At 42.7% G+C, this 16,418-nt stretch overlaps 1 protein-coding gene across 1 annotated transcript in view; it reads right to left on the minus strand.

Moving 5' to 3' along the window:
* Nucleotides 1-1,529: 1,529 nt before the first annotated feature.
* Nucleotides 1,530-16,418, minus strand: part of LGR4 (leucine rich repeat containing G protein-coupled receptor 4) — a 74,698-nt gene continuing 59,809 nt past the window's right edge. The window contains exons 7-18 of the mRNA XM_069965772.1: nucleotides 14,245-14,313; nucleotides 13,974-14,045; nucleotides 11,069-11,140; nucleotides 9,399-9,467; nucleotides 7,215-7,286; nucleotides 7,063-7,128; nucleotides 6,799-6,870; nucleotides 5,682-5,753; nucleotides 5,089-5,214; nucleotides 4,866-4,987; nucleotides 4,127-4,204; nucleotides 1,530-3,637 (exon numbers count right to left, since the gene is read on the minus strand). Of these exons, the coding sequence (XP_069821873.1) occupies nucleotides 2,361-3,637; nucleotides 4,127-4,204; nucleotides 4,866-4,987; nucleotides 5,089-5,214; nucleotides 5,682-5,753; nucleotides 6,799-6,870; nucleotides 7,063-7,128; nucleotides 7,215-7,286; nucleotides 9,399-9,467; nucleotides 11,069-11,140; nucleotides 13,974-14,045; nucleotides 14,245-14,313 (2,167 nt within the window). The 3' untranslated portion in view covers nucleotides 1,530-2,360. The remainder of the gene's footprint in view (nucleotides 3,638-4,126; nucleotides 4,205-4,865; nucleotides 4,988-5,088; nucleotides 5,215-5,681; nucleotides 5,754-6,798; nucleotides 6,871-7,062; nucleotides 7,129-7,214; nucleotides 7,287-9,398; nucleotides 9,468-11,068; nucleotides 11,141-13,973; nucleotides 14,046-14,244; nucleotides 14,314-16,418) is intronic.

Genomic DNA, 16,418 nt, shown 5'->3' on the forward strand with positions numbered 1-16,418 from the left:
GAAACAGCTGAGCATTCCTGTGTTCTCTATGGAGTGGGGAGGGGTAAGCCACAGCCAGAGAGCCTAGGCTGCGGCTTTTCTCAACAAATGGGTTCCTATCACCACAGACATCACCTGTCAGTGGCTGCTTGGGAGAGCCCCACACACCTTATACCAACGGTTGATTGGTATAAGCTTATAGAGACTATAAGAATTATTTTTACCAATTTGTGGACGCTGATGTAATAGATTGGTACATCAGCCTGACAGTTCATTGGTCAGTAGAATGGTCACAGTTCACTTATGTCCCAAGATGTATGGAAAACCACAGTGGCATGTTACCTTCGTACATTACCATCCTTGGAAGGGGAGTGGGCAATTTGCATAAAGTAGGAGGAAAAGTTTGGGCAGCATGGATATAGGGGACCCGTAACCTACCCGCTTCATTGGTCCAACATTCTAGGACCACAGCTCTTTAGTCATCTGGATGCTTCCGAAAACAGCAGAATAAGGCATCTGACAGAAAGATTTCTTTTTAAGCACCCAATCTATAATAGTTACTGTAGAAATACATGCTTGTACCTGAAAAACACCTTCAATAGAAGTCATGGAGTCTCCAGTTTAGGACCCTCCTCTATTAGCCAAAGTGTGGCTAAAAATGGCATCTCAGGAGAACCATACTTTATTACACAGACACTGATCTGAATAGGCATGGTTTAAAACTTAATGTCTCCTATGATGGTGCTGCAGGCGAACTGAACACTTGCTGCCTGTTTTGCACAGAATACAGCTGATTGATGGGGACAATTTAACAGGAGGACCCATCTATACATCCCCATTTAAGAAAAAGGGAATATGAATCGGAAAGATTATTTCAGATGCAATTTTGTGGTAAAGCCTGGGAATGATGAGTGCCAGGATAAAGATGTGCTCCATAGTTAACCACATGTCACAGCAGATTCAGGTTTTGCTCTCTGCAAAATCTGCATACTCTGCAGTGTTTACAGCACCATTGTGCGAATAGTAATGGTATCTCCACCTTAGAGGAGCCCATACACATTAGATGATTGTCATTTTGGCAGGCAAGGCAACACCTTACTCTATGGGCACTACTGAGTTTTTTTATCAATTCTTTTTTCGACCAGAGATTTAAAGGACTTGTATGAGATCAGACAAGGGATTTTTTTAAACCCATGCAACCCATTCAAGCCTACACTAGTAAATCTTTACGCCTTACCTACAGATGCCTAGAGTATGCAAATTTATGGAAACATTCTATATACTGGCACCTATTGTGTGTTATATTCACTCTTCATAGCAGGTTTTGTGCATTTCCATGGTAGAATAAAAAAATTATAGCATATTATTAGATATGTTGAAAACTATGGTAAGGACAGGTGGATTTTGTCCAGTCACCGAATGACTTTAAGACATCCTATCTGGTAATCAGTAAGGCACGAAGAATTACTTCAGGACTGCTACAAAGTGTACTGTCTGCAAGATGTCTTTCACAAATACGGTGATCCCCCCCCCGCCCCCAAAAAAAACAAAAAACAAAAAAAACCATTTGGATTATAAAACTTATTGAACCTGTGCACTATTCTCTATTACTTGAAAACCCATTACTGTCCCAGATTTCTAGCCCTTGTGTTAACATATTAGATAATACTGTAATTTATTTTTGGTCTAGGGTTACCTATAGGACAGATGCTAAACTGGAGCACACTTCTGGTAGATCTAGGACCCACTTGGCTGCTAGCACACACAGATGGCGGCATAGCACTACTAGCTGTGATAGACCTTGTGTACAGCAAACTAGCTCCATTCATTCTTCCATACAGACATGTTTTAGGATTACAGTTTCACAGACTGGGAGTGGATCCCTTTTTGACCCTGCAGTAAGTTATCCTGAGCTACTGAACATACAGGCTACTTTGCTGCAGATTATTATTGACAGCTGTCTTCATCCAATGACACTCCCTCAGTATCTGCACGGCGCTACATGACCGATCTACACAACGACGTTTAGCTAACATACAAAAGACATTATACTGGAGAATAAGACGACACGTTACGTAGATTAGAAGACAGACACAAAAAACCGATTGCAGGTAAAATTTTGGTTTACACGTTATTTGTAGTCCAAACAGTCAGTCTTTAGACTTCTGTCTCCTGCAGAAGCAAGTAACTGCTTGCAGCACAAGATACAACGCCCCATAAACAAAGGGTTTCATTTAAAAGTCCTGACATCCTTTGTCCGCTTCCCTTCTTATAAGTGACATGCTTATAAAAGTGCTCCCTTTGATGTTAGGTCGTTCATGGTTTGTGCTCTTCGACCACCGCTATATTTTTGTATATGTATAGATGCCACCAGCGTCTGCTCAGTCTTTCATTCTTGGTATATTATATGCATAACGAACCAATGGAAAGCCACGACTCTGGTAGAAGCAGGCTCGACCGCAAGCCTGGACCTGGTCCGAGCTATCAGACACAAATGAGTCTTCTTCATCTGCACAGTCTGAGTGGGCAGACTGAGTCCCAATGTCCGACCAGTAGTTTTCTGACCGGTGGCAGGGCACAACGGCCAACGTTGGACAACTGTGAGATTTTATTAAGTGTTTACAGGGTGGTGGATTCTTTAGGAGAACCGACTCGCAGTAATCGCACACTGCATAGTTGCCTTGTAGATGAGAATACATTCCAAAGTCATAGTAAAAATCCTGAGTCACACATCCCCTCTGGGCATTGGTTGCGACTGCAACAGAGCCACGTCTCTTGGTCAAATGCCACCTTAGTAGCTTCCAGTCTTCCTTAAACTTGGGGTTAAAGAAAACATACAATACAGGGTTAAGGCAAGCAGGCAATGGGAAAAATATCAAAGTCACAGATTTCATGATTTCAGGGGTTATGGATATAGCAGTAATGAGTGGTGCAAATGAGAAGAAGGCAACGGGGCAAAAGAAAATACAGTTAGTGAAGATGAGCCAGGCAACATGTTTGATCATACTGGACTCTGCATTCTCCGAGAGGTCTTCTTTCTCCAAGGTGCAGTATAGTTTCGTATACGTTATAACCATAACCAAAAATGCCAAGGAGTTTAGAAGAACGAGGGTAACTGTAAAGCCTAAAGATGGCGTCTCTCCAGTCGGGAAAGGCAAGCAAAGAGGAGAGGAGGAAAATTCTCCTACGTGAAACAAAGGCAAACATCCTGCTGCTATTGCAAGAAACAGAGCGACGACTGAAGCAATCTGAAATTTCTTTAAATGCTGGCTCTTTTCCTTCTTAATTATATCCTTTGCAGACAAGCTCCGTTCAATGGCTGCCAAGGTCAAGAAGAAAATGGCACTCTCTGAAGAGAAAATTGCAAGGAACCCAGCCACTTTACATCCACTGCCAGTTTCCCACCAGATGCCAAACTCTGCAAAATGTCCCCAAGATGCTGTGTCCAATACAGTCAAAATTCCTGTATATATACCCATAAAGAGATTGGAGATGGCAATGAGGCCCACAAACAGCTTGGAGGAGGACATGGTGGAACAGGAGGCAAACATGGTCATGATGACTACGACATTGAAGAGGACAGCGAGTAGAAAGATGAACCATACAGTGAGCCGAATCATCCAGCTGCCAAGCAGGAACTCACATGGTTTGAAAGCACCTGAAAAAGAAGGTATGAAAGGATTAACTTGGTGGTCAAGTGAGGTCTGAATAACATATCTAAAGGTGGCTACACAGATAAAAACAAAGTCAGCAGAACCTACTGATTTTGTCAAGGCCGACCATGTTATGGGGAGTATGGGGGTGCCCAATCCTCCCATGACAGAAGTTGCAGGTGGAGAGAGGATCAGACAAGTTATATTTCAATGCCTGATCCTTTTGTGCTCAAGGTAGGTACGCATAAAATTGTTGACTGCAGTAACTACAGCTGGACACCATGTCAATGATTTTTCTAGTTCATCCTAGGCTTACTTACAACAAGTTCACAAGTCCTACTGTGCTACAAACTTACCATACCTTGTTAAATTATCTGGCCTGACTGGATGACTGACCTGGTAGTCTGCTTTACGTTGCATATTCTTGGGGTGAGAGACCATTCATTTGCTCACATAAAGTGGACAACGCTAGGGGGAATGAAAATTACACTCACCTGTAGGTGGATTGCAGTGAACAACTGTTTGCACATGGTCTTTCACTTCCTCTGATATCATGTAATCTTCAATGGCACCTATGCGAGAAGACATTTGTTTTTACTTAGTAGACCTTCTAACAGTTCAACATATAAGGCTGGGTTCACACTGCGTTTATTCAAAAAAAATTATGAAAAACGAATGCAAGTGCATGCACCCTTTTTGATCTTTTTCTCCATTAAAAAAGTGGATCAAAACATTTTTTTTTTGCGTACACAAAAACGTGTTCGACCAAAGGATGCATTTTGATCCTCTTTTTATAATGGAAGTCTATAAAAAAAAAAACTGATGGAAAAAACAACAGATGAATCCAGTGTGAAAAAAGTGAATCCAGCGTAAACCTAGCCTTACTTGATAAGCTTATTTGTTGCTACGAAGGGAGTTTAGCCGATTCTAATTATTGCCTTCCTTCACAAATGCTCTTCTGTACAGGTGGCCGTACATAGTGGGCATACCAAATGAATGGACCTATCATCAATACCAGGTAATATGAAGGCAATATGAAGTCCCGTATCCCACATTTTTGCTGACCGGTGGATGTCTGGAGCATCCGTTCTTCACCAGTTGCAACCCTATGACTGGCATGTTAACACACACAGGTTGGGTGCATTGGGTTTTTCCTTTTCTACAGTTTTTTTCTCTCTATTTTTTAATTTTCCTATTTTACTCTGGTATTTCCTAGCACATTCAGGTGAATACCTTTCTCATGATCCAGCAGAAGCTTCTGGTACTTGGATCCATCCTCTTCCATACTGGAGGTCACATAAGAGTCACATGCGGAAAATGCACAGCACTGATAAGCATATGGAACAGACACAGACCTAAAGTAAAGAGAGAGCAGGAAATGAAACAATTTATCATGCATGCAAAACTAGGCCACACAGCGCACCAAGATGAAAAAAAAGTGATGTAGATCACTTACTGCAGCTTGAGGAAGTCTTTGGCTGACAGGGAATCTCTGAATGTAGGATTTCCCATAAGTTTTAGTTGGGTCAAGCCATGAAGTCCTCCGGTTGGAAACGATGACAACTGATTAAAACTCAGGTCACTGAAAGCATCAATGAGCGACATTATCAGTGCAAGAAAACTATACAATAAAAAAAGTATATTAAATCCTGATCCATAACGTTCAGGGGTAAAGTCCTTGCATGGCTTTGACACTTTGGGCGCCACTGGTCTGTGTTTTTCCAATCTGGTAACCAGGGAGTATAATACTCAACTAGTTCAACAATCAATTTAGCTCAAGCACTTGACATTTCTCTAGATCGCCACTAAAATCTTAATCTGACAAAAATGCCCTTTCAAGCACATTCGTTTTATCAACATGCAATTGCGCGGATTTCTGGCGATTACCCTGGGGGTCTATGATCTTATTAAATACTTTTAGAAAGTAAATCCTCTTAGCATACAAAGACAGATTACAGTGTATGGAAATTAAAAAAAAAAAAAACAGGAGAAAAGGGGAGACGTGCTGCGTTCATGGTTTTGCAGGATGATGTGAGGCTGGTCACTTACAGTCTGGATAGAGAGGTCAGTGTGTTGAATGCTTCACCGTGGATCCTACTGATCGAGTTCCTACTGAGGTCCCTGGAATAGTTAAACACAAAGCTTTAGACCTCAAGAAGATGGTATAAGACAGACTCCTTAATTTATGTTATTGTGGTCCACTTTTAGTCAAATCAGTGATCTCCAAATTGTGACTCTCCAGCAGTCCTACACAGCATGTCAAAACCACCAACATCTGAATGAGGCTTTCAAGCAATTCTCCAGCATTAGAAAAACAGCACCACTCTTGTCTCCAGTTTGGGTCCAGGTTTTGCAACTCAGTTCTATTTAAGTGAATAGACCTTAATTGCAAACTACACTGGACTACTACTGGACTGAAGACAAGAGTTGTGCTGTCTCTGGAAGAAAGTTGCCATGTTTCTCTAACATTGGATAACCCCTTTAAGTACCCCACCCACATTTACTGAGCTGTGTTCAAACCACTGTCAGTGGCTGTGTTTTTTTCTGCGGGCAGATCTGTCAGACTTGATAGGAAAAATAGAACATCCCATCAAAATTCCAGAATCCATTTTCAACCCGGTAGCTCTCTAGCTGTTTTACAATTCACATAATGCCTGGAGAGTGAAAGCTTTAGCTGGAAGGCAGCAGGCTGGACATCCAAGGTCTAAAGGTGGCCATACACCTTCAATAACTAAAGGTCAAACAATCATTTGGCCCACAACACCCCCATACAATGGGACATTTGTCACAGCCAAGCGATCCTGTGTTTTTTATGGGGAAGGTTAAACTGCATCCAGAGAACGCTGGCTGCGGTATCATGCTTGACCCCCCATCTCCACTAACATGATCTGTGGAAGGTCCCGTACACCTTATACCAATAGTTGAACCGTATCAGATGTATGGGGACCTTTAAGTTTCACTAGACTAGATATGATATGTGAAGAAATCAAGCAGTTAATGAATTTTTAGATGTTCGTGATCTTACAGCCAGCCTATCCTCAATGGCTGCTTACAGGTTACAATTGATTACATGTGGTGTGCTGCTGTATACAGTTTTTAGGCTTGGGATGCCTTTAAGAGGTTTAAAAGAAAAAGAAAAAACAATTGTCATAAATCAAGTACTTACAGCATGCGGAGGGAGGTGAGGCCTTGTAAAGACTCGTTCTGTACCTCTGCAATCTGGTTGTGCTGCAGGGAACTATAAAAGTAAAAGAAAGCAAGTGCATATTAAAAGATAATTATAACCTAAGCAAGCGACACTGGTGTAATAGATGATGTATATAAAGGCGCATAGATGTATACTTTTTATTAGGAGCATGTACAGTAGGACATCAGATAATAGCTGCAATAAATAACCAAAATGGCTGCATCATTAAGAACTGCTCCTTACACTTCTTCCAGCGAACTGCAGCCCCTCAGTCCGGTCAATGATGTAATCTCGTTGTAGGAGAGGTCCCTGAAAGAAGAAATAAATGAATATAATCAAAGATCAAAGCCCATAAAGTGAAAGTTACTAATAACAGACTGTCGCTATGGACTCACAGAGATCGAAGCATCTTCTGCTCCTGGCACAAGTTCAGTGGGATGCTTCTTATCTTGGTGCCTGTCAAGGTCCTGTACAACATATAAGAGAAGTGTATGAGTGTATGGCAATGAGATGAGAGATAAGATAAGGGGGATAAAATGTACACTGCAAGGCAGGGGCTGATAAGGGCAATGTTGCTTAACACTGCACCAAACTGCTTAGCTGAGCTCCACTCCATCATCCATTTGGTGTAAATATTTGTGCTGAACGTTAAAATTCCTAAAGGCCCCCATACACATTAGAAGTGTTCAGCTGACAGTCTAATATTTATTAGGGTCTCCTGACTCTTCCTCAGAGACCCCCAGAGAAATAAGCTGTGGTTAGAGTCTGGCAGCATCTTCCTCCTCCTTCTCTCCATGCTTAATATATGAATGCTTATGTGTATGAGGATAGTCAGAGGATAAGGGGTTTTACAGAAAGTTATCTTATGCACATGGCTACCTTTACACTGCAGTCATGTGTACAGCTGAATACAAAAAGCCTCCAGTCAAAGGTTGATGCAAAGTCTTCAACATCAAGATGCCATAGGTAGTCTCTTAGACCTTCAGGGAGTTACAACCATTGTCATTTAAGGGTCTATGAAGACCGTCTTCTTACTGGTAGAATTATTTAAAACAAATGCACCAGCAGTACATTTGCTTTAAGTTTTGCACATAGACAGAACAGCGCCGGCAAGGGGAAGTCGGTGCAGCGTTTTATTTTTTTTATTTTTTTTTTAAATTGCGGCCCAATTCACTCGTAGGGGCTGTTCTATTCCTGGGCACCAGCCAGGAGTAAACTGGAGGTGGGCCGGCCGGCCCCCAGTGAAAGGAAACCCCCGCACCTCTATGACGTGGCTCCATTAGGAGGGGAAGGTGCTTAACCCCTGGCTGATGCCCTGGAATAGAACGGCCCCATACACATGAACTGGGACGTGGTTTAAAGAAAAAAAAAAAAAAAAAAAGGACCACGGCATCGGCTTTCCTGTGCCAGTGCCCTTCTAGCCACGTGAAAAACTTAAAGCGAATGTAGTGATGGTACATTTGCTTGAAGGGGTTGTCAAGAACATGGGGAAAAAAAAACACAAGGTCTGGTTTTTAGAAGAAACCGTGCCACCCTTGTCCAGTACTGCACTTACCCCATGGACAAGAGGTGCAGAGGAGACTTTTTCTTCATTCCGAACTCCTCCTTTAAGGCTGGGTTCACACTACGTATATTTCAGTCAGTATCGTGGTCCTCATATTGCAACCAAAACCAGAAGTGGATTAAAAACACAGAAAGGATCTGTTCACACAATGTTGAAATTGAGTGGATGGCCGCCATTTAATGGCAAATATTTGCTGTTATTTTAAAACAACGGCTGTTGTATTGAAATAATGGCCGTTATTTACTGTTATATGGCGGCCATCCACTCAATTTCAACATTGTGTGGACAGAGCCTGTGTTTTTAATCCACTCCTGGTTTTGGTTGCAATATGAGGACCACAATACTGACTGAAATATACGTAGTGTGAACCCAGCCTAAAGATGCAGACCTCTCCCTTTCCTACTTCAATGCCCTCTGTCGTACAGGTATACTAAGGGCTCTATTACACAGAAAGATTATCATGCGGAAAAACGCTATATTGTTCGAATCTAAGCGATAATCTTTCCGTTTGAATTCAGGCAACGATCAAACCACTAGCGGAAATTTGTTCATGTGTCGTTAAACGCATCCTTTGAGCTGATCATAAAATAAATGTGAATTGTTTGCTAGTCTTTCGGTGAATGTGCACATCGCTTGTTCGTTATTGCAATTGATCATACACTAGAGTATGTGAACGATCGTAATTACAATCATAACTAACAATTATTGTTCCGTGTATTATGGTGAAGGATTTCAGGTCGTTCGTAAAAGCGATCACTTGCAATCGATTATCAGAGAAAAAGAAAAATCACTTTGTCTAATAGAAACCTTAGTGAGTATGCAGGGAGCATCTGCTGCATACCCACTAAGCAGACCACACAAGTGTGATGTGAACACAGTCTAAGCTATGTGGGTGAGCTAGTTATCACTGAGCCAATACAGATTTGCATGCAGCTTTGGATGTAACTGGAGGAGTACAGACTGCATCTTTAAGGTTAGGTACCCTAGGGCTTGCATAGTGCTGATAAATACTTACAGGCTTTCCAGATTAACTGTTCCTGTTAGGTTTGGAAACCACTGGATATCAGATGCCCCTCGAATCACCCTTGTGGAAAGAAAAGCTTGATTAGCATCAGCTTCACAATAACACATACATATCTATGCATCTATTAAGCATCTTAGAACGGGAATTTTATATGTGTTTAGTACTTCAGGGCAATGGTTGTTACATGCTGAGTCTATATACTGCTTTAAAGTGGTATATTTCAAATGCCAATTTCCTTGAGGTTCACTGGTGAATTTAGGCAGCAACCTAATAGGGTGGCATGGGTAACAGCTCCACTTAAATTGTCCTTCTCCCATTTAAACTTCAATTCTGTACACCCAGAACATCCCTCTAAAAAAAAGGCTATCCCAAAATTAAAAGTTATCACTAATCCAAAGGAAATAGGTGATGACTAAGGTCCCCCACTAGTCATGAGAATAGAAGTCCCCCATGTCTTTCTTCTGTTCCATTCACTCTCTTTGGAATTCCCAATTTTCGCTGAGTACACCGCTTGGCTATCTTTGGAAATCCCATAGATGGGAAATAGGGACCTCTATCCTCATGACTAGTGGGGGCTCCAAACACAAGACAAGGGACTGTTCTTCTTGTAACTGGTAGGGATCCAAGTAGTTGGATCCACACTAACCAGCTAGCTATTACACATCTTGTGGCTAAATGATAACTTTTAAACTAGAAGTTGAGATATCAGTATACAGTCAAACAGTCAAAACTGGAGGTAGCCAGAGCCACTACTGTTGTCAAGAGGGCTGTGGAGTCGGAGCTAGCTTTGGCTGGAGTCAGAGTTGGAGTCGGAAAAAAAATGTACCGACTCCAGCTTTAAAAAAAAAATCTTTAAAAAATGTAGAATTGGATCTTGGTATAAATTTTACAAGTTTTGCTCATGAATATATATTATGAGCAACATTCTAATAGGACACTGGCCCTATTACATAAGGGGGGTCATGGAAAAGTTGTCGGTCACTATTTGGCAGTTTGTTTCTGAGCTAAAGTGTCCATTGTGTGGGGGGAGATCTGTGCTGTTCTCTTCCTGGATGCTGGATGTGTGTATATGAGCAGCAGTGTAATATGAAGATATCCTGTGTAATATAGAGGAGGAGGAGGAGGAGGAGGAGGAGGAGGAGAAGACACAATTAGTGTAGCAGTAACCTCTGTCCTCAATGTGTTGTTATCACTATGTGTGACCCCTCTCTATATCACTATGGCTGACCTCTATATTTCAGGTATCTGGCATTGTTAGCAGGGTTCCTTTAAGTACGGCGAATAGTTAGAAACATAGAAGACTGTCAGCAGGAAAAGACCACCTGCTCCATCTAGTCTAGTTGTGAGTAGTTCAGGACATGGAGGCTGGAGACTGGCTGCATCAGCTGCACACACAGGAGAATCTGCTTTATATACAGTATTTTTTTTTTCACTCAGAAGTCACCCCAGGATCATGTAGGACATTAGGGAGAAGCTGCTGAGCCAGTGTGATAAATAACGCCCCTGGTATATGACTGGCCATTTATGAAGGAGCAGGAGTCAGGAGTCGGAGTTGGTCCTGATAAAATTCAGGAGTCGGAGCTGCGGCTTACCGACTTCACAGCCCTGGTTGTCAAGTGTCTTACTTCAAACTTAATAGTAAAGGTTACACAAGTACTTACAAGAAGCGGAGGTCTGATAAGTTCTGAAAAGCTGAATTCCCAACAAAAGACAAAGGATTGTCATAAAGTTGTCTGTGAATTAAAAAAAAAACAACTGTTAGTTGAAATAATTAGTAAGTATACACGTAGTCTGCAGCCACAGAATGGAAATATGTCAATGTGTCACCTGGTTAAATATAAAAGTAAAAACAACCATCACAGCTTTCTTCCAAAAACTCCACGCTTGTTTAGTATTGCATCTCAGCTCTAATACAGTGCCTGTGTCTGAGCTGCAATACTACACACAACCTGTTTTGCGCAGAAGACAGCACCAACCCAACTCCTCCTTAAGCTGACCATACGCATCAGAAAAACTTGGCTCATTCTTGGATTTCTACAGTGGCAAGACCAAAAACCTGTTCCGAAATTTTTCAAATGGAAACTTGTTTGCATGGCATGCAGATTGTTGTAGAAAAACATCTTGAGAGGATTGGTAGTGAGTGTGGAAGCAGATGAGAAGAAATGGATTAAAGATGCTCTGGACCATACCCCGCTATTGTTGAATATTGACTTCCCCGAAGTGGACTATATAAAATAAGAATAAAACATGTTAAAGTAGTTAGAATAATAGGAGGCAAGAAAGGATGGTTGGATTTACTGGTTGGGGAGCTGGACCTGTGGACCCCTTAAAGCAGAATGTAAGAAATGATTCGATTTAAAAGGAGGAAAAAGCAAAAATGAGAAAAAAGTGGCTTGTGAAAATAGCAAAGAGACAGGATCTCTATAAAAGGTGTGTGGAAGAACTGTGGGGACAATGTGGCCTCTGGACACAGGGCTCCCAGATGCCGCATGAATAAAGTATGTATAGGTTGGGTGCCCTGGTCTTCGGCCCTCCATGATAGGTTGGGCTGAGGACTGGGGGTCTCAAAAGTTTGGGTGGGGTGTGCCAGGTGCCCCTAGTATAGGGGCATGAGCTACACTTGGCTGGACCTCAGAAGAGGAGTAATGAGGTTGGAGAGCCTGTCCAAGGTAAGGGAAACAATTCTGCTGAGAAGATCATAATATAAAATTAGGATTTTGTTTCTCCTTTTCCTTTATCAGTTGAGGTAACCCAACAGGTGGATGTGTATAACCTGTGGGGTAAGCGTATGAACACCTGATCATCCTTCTTGTCCTGCATGATTTTAAATTATCTATATTATATTATTATATTTATATAAGCAAATAAAATCATCTACACCAAACTAGGGATGCACGATGCACCGAAATATCGATACTACTATCGATATTTCGGGCAGAAAAACGGTTCGATACCAGGATTTCCTAGTATCGATACTTTATGTTAATTTGCATAATAGCGCAGTTTAACATAAAGTATACAGCAGAGAACACGGCCGGGGGCTATCTGAGTGCCGTCCGTGTTCTCTGTATGCCTCTCCCTGCTCCCACCTGTCACTTCCTCCGCGCTCTCTCTCCCTACGTTCCCGGCGGCGCCAATTTCAAATAGCCGACACATAGCAATTGCTTGTGCCGGCTATGTAACTGCGTTGATGCCGCTGTCACACTGACAGCGGCATTAACCCCTCCTGAGCCGCTCCGTATGCAGCAGGGGTCGGCTACTGTGTGTAGCAGACCCCCACTGCCGGTGTCTGTCTGATAATAGGATCCGGCTCAGACAGACTCTGTTATCAGGGAGATGATTTATGTGGCATGTGGCACGGAGGAGAGCGGGAGGTCCGGGAGAGGAGGACAGAGAGGGCTGGAGGTGAGGAGGCTGACGAGGGAGAGCCAGCGGTCCGGGAGTGAGGAGAAGGGAGAGGAGGTGAGGAGGCTGAAGAGGGAGAGCTGGGTCGGGGAGAGGAGGACGGAGGAGAAGGCTGGAGGTGAGGAGGAGATGCGGCCACTCCATCTGGCTGCACTGTGAGGTGGGGGCCACAGGACTGTGAGGAGGAGCGACCGGGGCCCTCAGATAACTCCCAGGCAGACATCAGTGGGGGATGACCAGGAGGTCGGCCGTGCTCTGACGGGGGAGGGGGGCTGTAACCTGCAGATTACCCTGCCGCCCAAATCCTGGTCACCATGCCCTGAAAGAAGAAAAAGTGCAACTACAACCCTCATCATCCCAATAGCTGAAGTGTGTGTGTGTTACATGACTACAGCCCCCACCATCCTCCTGGTAGCTGAAGTGTGTGCTACATGACTACAGCCCCCACCATCCTCCTGGTAGCTGAAGTGTGTGTGTTACATGACTACAGCCCCCACCATCCTCCTGGTAGCTGAAGTGTGTGCTACATGACTACAGCCCCCACCATCCTCCTGGTAGCTGAAGTGTGTGTGTTACATGACTACAGCCCCCACCATCCTCCTGGTAGCTGAAGTGTGTGCTACATGACTACAGCCCCCACCATCCTCCTGGTAGCTGAAGTGTGTGTGTGTGTTACATGACTACAGCCCCCACCATCCCCTGGTAGCTGAAGTGTGTGTGTGTGTGTTACATGACTACACCCCCCACCATCCCCCTGGTAGCTGAAGTGTGTGTGTGTGTGTTACATGACTACAGCCCCCATCATCCCCAGCTAGCTAGTGTTACATGTCTTCAATTTCTATTCTTGTGGGTTTTTTTTATGTAATTTATTCAGTATCGAATTGGTATCGAGCATTGAAAAAAAAAGTTGGTATTGGTATTGAACTCAAAATTCTGGTATCGTGACATCACTACACCAAACAAATAGGTATGTATGTTACAATAACTTACAGGGACTTTGTAGCCAAGCTCCTCATGTGCAATACAGTCTTAGACAACCATACAGTACTCTGCATTCTTAAACTGGTTGCTCAACATTATGACGAAACCCTATGGAAATTTTAAGCTAAAAATCCTGTAGTACAGAATGTAATCCATGGTGTCCTCAGCTGAGCTACTTACATGCTTTTTAATAAAGGGTTTTTCTCAAACGCTCCATCAGGAATCGTAGTAATGGAATTGCTGTGGAAGCCTCTAAAGAAGTAAAAAAATATATTTTACGGTTAGCCAACCTTTAGAAAAAACTGCTAACGGAAAAGGGCATCTGTCCCCAGGGCGTCTGACATTTACATGATGCTGTAATACAGGGGAATTAGTGGCCAAATTATTGTCAGTCATGCGTTTTATTACGGTACAGCGCTTTATTTATGAGGTCCCACAGACAGATACTTACAGCTCCTTCAAGTTACTCAGAGACTTTATAACATCAGGGAACTCCACAAGGTTATTGTAATTGAGGTCACTGAAATAATAGGAAATTAGTCATCAAAACATGAAACATACCATAGCATCAATTCTAGTTTACTAATATAAAAGTATATTATACTATTTCAGAGAAAAACAAGTATCTTACAGTCTAAGGGCCCATACACACTGAGCAAAAGTGGCAGAATTTCATCCAGAGTCCGCGCTGTGGACGATGCTTGAAATTCTGTCTCATTGATTTAATTGTTTTTTTACTGCGCCTTCGCTCTCCGGCCAAAAGAAATTCTTTGGGCAGAGGCGCTCGAGAAATCCCACCGAAACAATGCGATAGGAGGAATTTTAAACTGCGTCTTCTGCGCGGGCTCTGCTTGAAATTCCGCCACTTTTGCTTCGTGTCAACGGGCCCTAATATAAGGCTGTGCTCACATCTGCAAACAGAGCCATGGGTATTCCATATAAGTATACACTGAGTGAGCCTCCCAACATACACTTTTTTTATTTTTATCAAATTAGTTTTTTTATTGAAATAAAAAAGTTATAACAAAAATGATGCTCAACATATAGAGATAAGGCATGCAGGTGTATCCTATCCTGACACAGTGCTCTCTGCTACCACCTTGGTCCGAGACAGGAACTGTCGCAGAGTAGTAGCAAATCCCCATAGAAAACCTTTCCTGCTCTGGACAGTTCCTGACTAAATAGAAGTAATTTATTCTACATGACTTTCACACCAATTGATTTGAAAGATTTTTTTGCCGGAGTATCCCTTTAAACATATAAGGCAAAGTGCCTTCATATTGCACAGTGACTATTAAAAGAAACAAAAAGGCACATTATACTGAAACACATCTGCCTACAAGAGAGTGGAGCGGCTGGCGTGTAAATACAATCGGTGGTATCCTTATCCCCTGGTTACACCGCAGGATTTGTCTTTCCATCTTTAATTACTTCCTTCAGTGTGCAGTTTATATCTGATCCAGCAAAACAATGGCCAGGGGTCAGTTCAGTTCAGACCGGCAGCTTCATGCATGCTGGATGGTGAGGCAAGGACATAAACACGGACAGAGATGGCAACGTGGGGACCATGCCCTGCTATATTTAATCAGTGTGAAAAATTGGTAAACCAAGGAGGAAAAAGCTGTATGCATTATTTTTATGTAAATGCAGCAGAGCGGAGCTTGTAATTTAACCGCTTGTTCTGTTTCGCGTTAAAAAGCATCCAAATTCAGATAATGCATAGGACCTGTAGTCCTATAGAAAACCATGGATAAACGTGTTGTTCCGTACAACAAACTTAATGAGTCACTGTCATTAAAAAATAACTTTTGCCATGTCATCAGGCATGTCAAATATTATTGATCGCAAGGGGTCTCACTACTGAGACCTGCTTTAATCAGGAGATACAGCCAAGAAAAGAGTGTGGCAGTCGTGTGCATCCAGTCACGGGCTCCATTTTCTGATAATCCTGTCTACAAGGCTACATTGTCAGAATTGGCCAGAGCATGCGTGGTATGGGACAGTGAGCCTCTGACATGATTGTGGGGGCACAGGTAAGTAGAGCTTCTCCTGCACCCCCTGCCTGCTGCGGATTTTTCATTTAGGCCAGACTTCTCTTTTAACACCCTAAAAGAGGGTATGAACCAAACAGCCCCTTTAGTGCCCCAACACATTTTTTTCCCCCCATACATCCTACTGCACTTCTTCCAATTCTCAGGTATGGAAATGCCTCACTATTTGGCAGTCTAGTAACCAGACCCCATCCTTACAAAATTGTGAAATCTAATCTTATGTCAATGTACATGCATTCAATGAAGAATTCCTGAAGACCAACAACATTTGCAGCGTAATCTCTGATCAGAAGGTGACTGGCACTGTGCTGTTTACTGATCCTATCTCCCGCACAGGTTTGGCCCCAGCAGAGCTTATTCTTCATTGTCTCCTTCATACCTTCCTCCTTTGTTTGCCTGTCTGCCTGTGTTGAATTAGAGGCAGCACTGTTACGGTTACATGGAGTAGGGAAAAAAGTTTGGTTTTTTTTTCTTGTTTTTTTTTCCAGGGAGTGACGATATAAATATTCTTTAGTTTTCATACAACCTGCCCGGCTTCCGTGTGAAGCGATAGCAGTAATGGAAGCTGTGCAGG

Source organism: Dendropsophus ebraccatus, chromosome 4 (assembly GCF_027789765.1).
Source record: "Dendropsophus ebraccatus isolate aDenEbr1 chromosome 4, aDenEbr1.pat, whole genome shotgun sequence".
Taxonomy (NCBI): domain Eukaryota; kingdom Metazoa; phylum Chordata; class Amphibia; order Anura; family Hylidae; genus Dendropsophus; species Dendropsophus ebraccatus.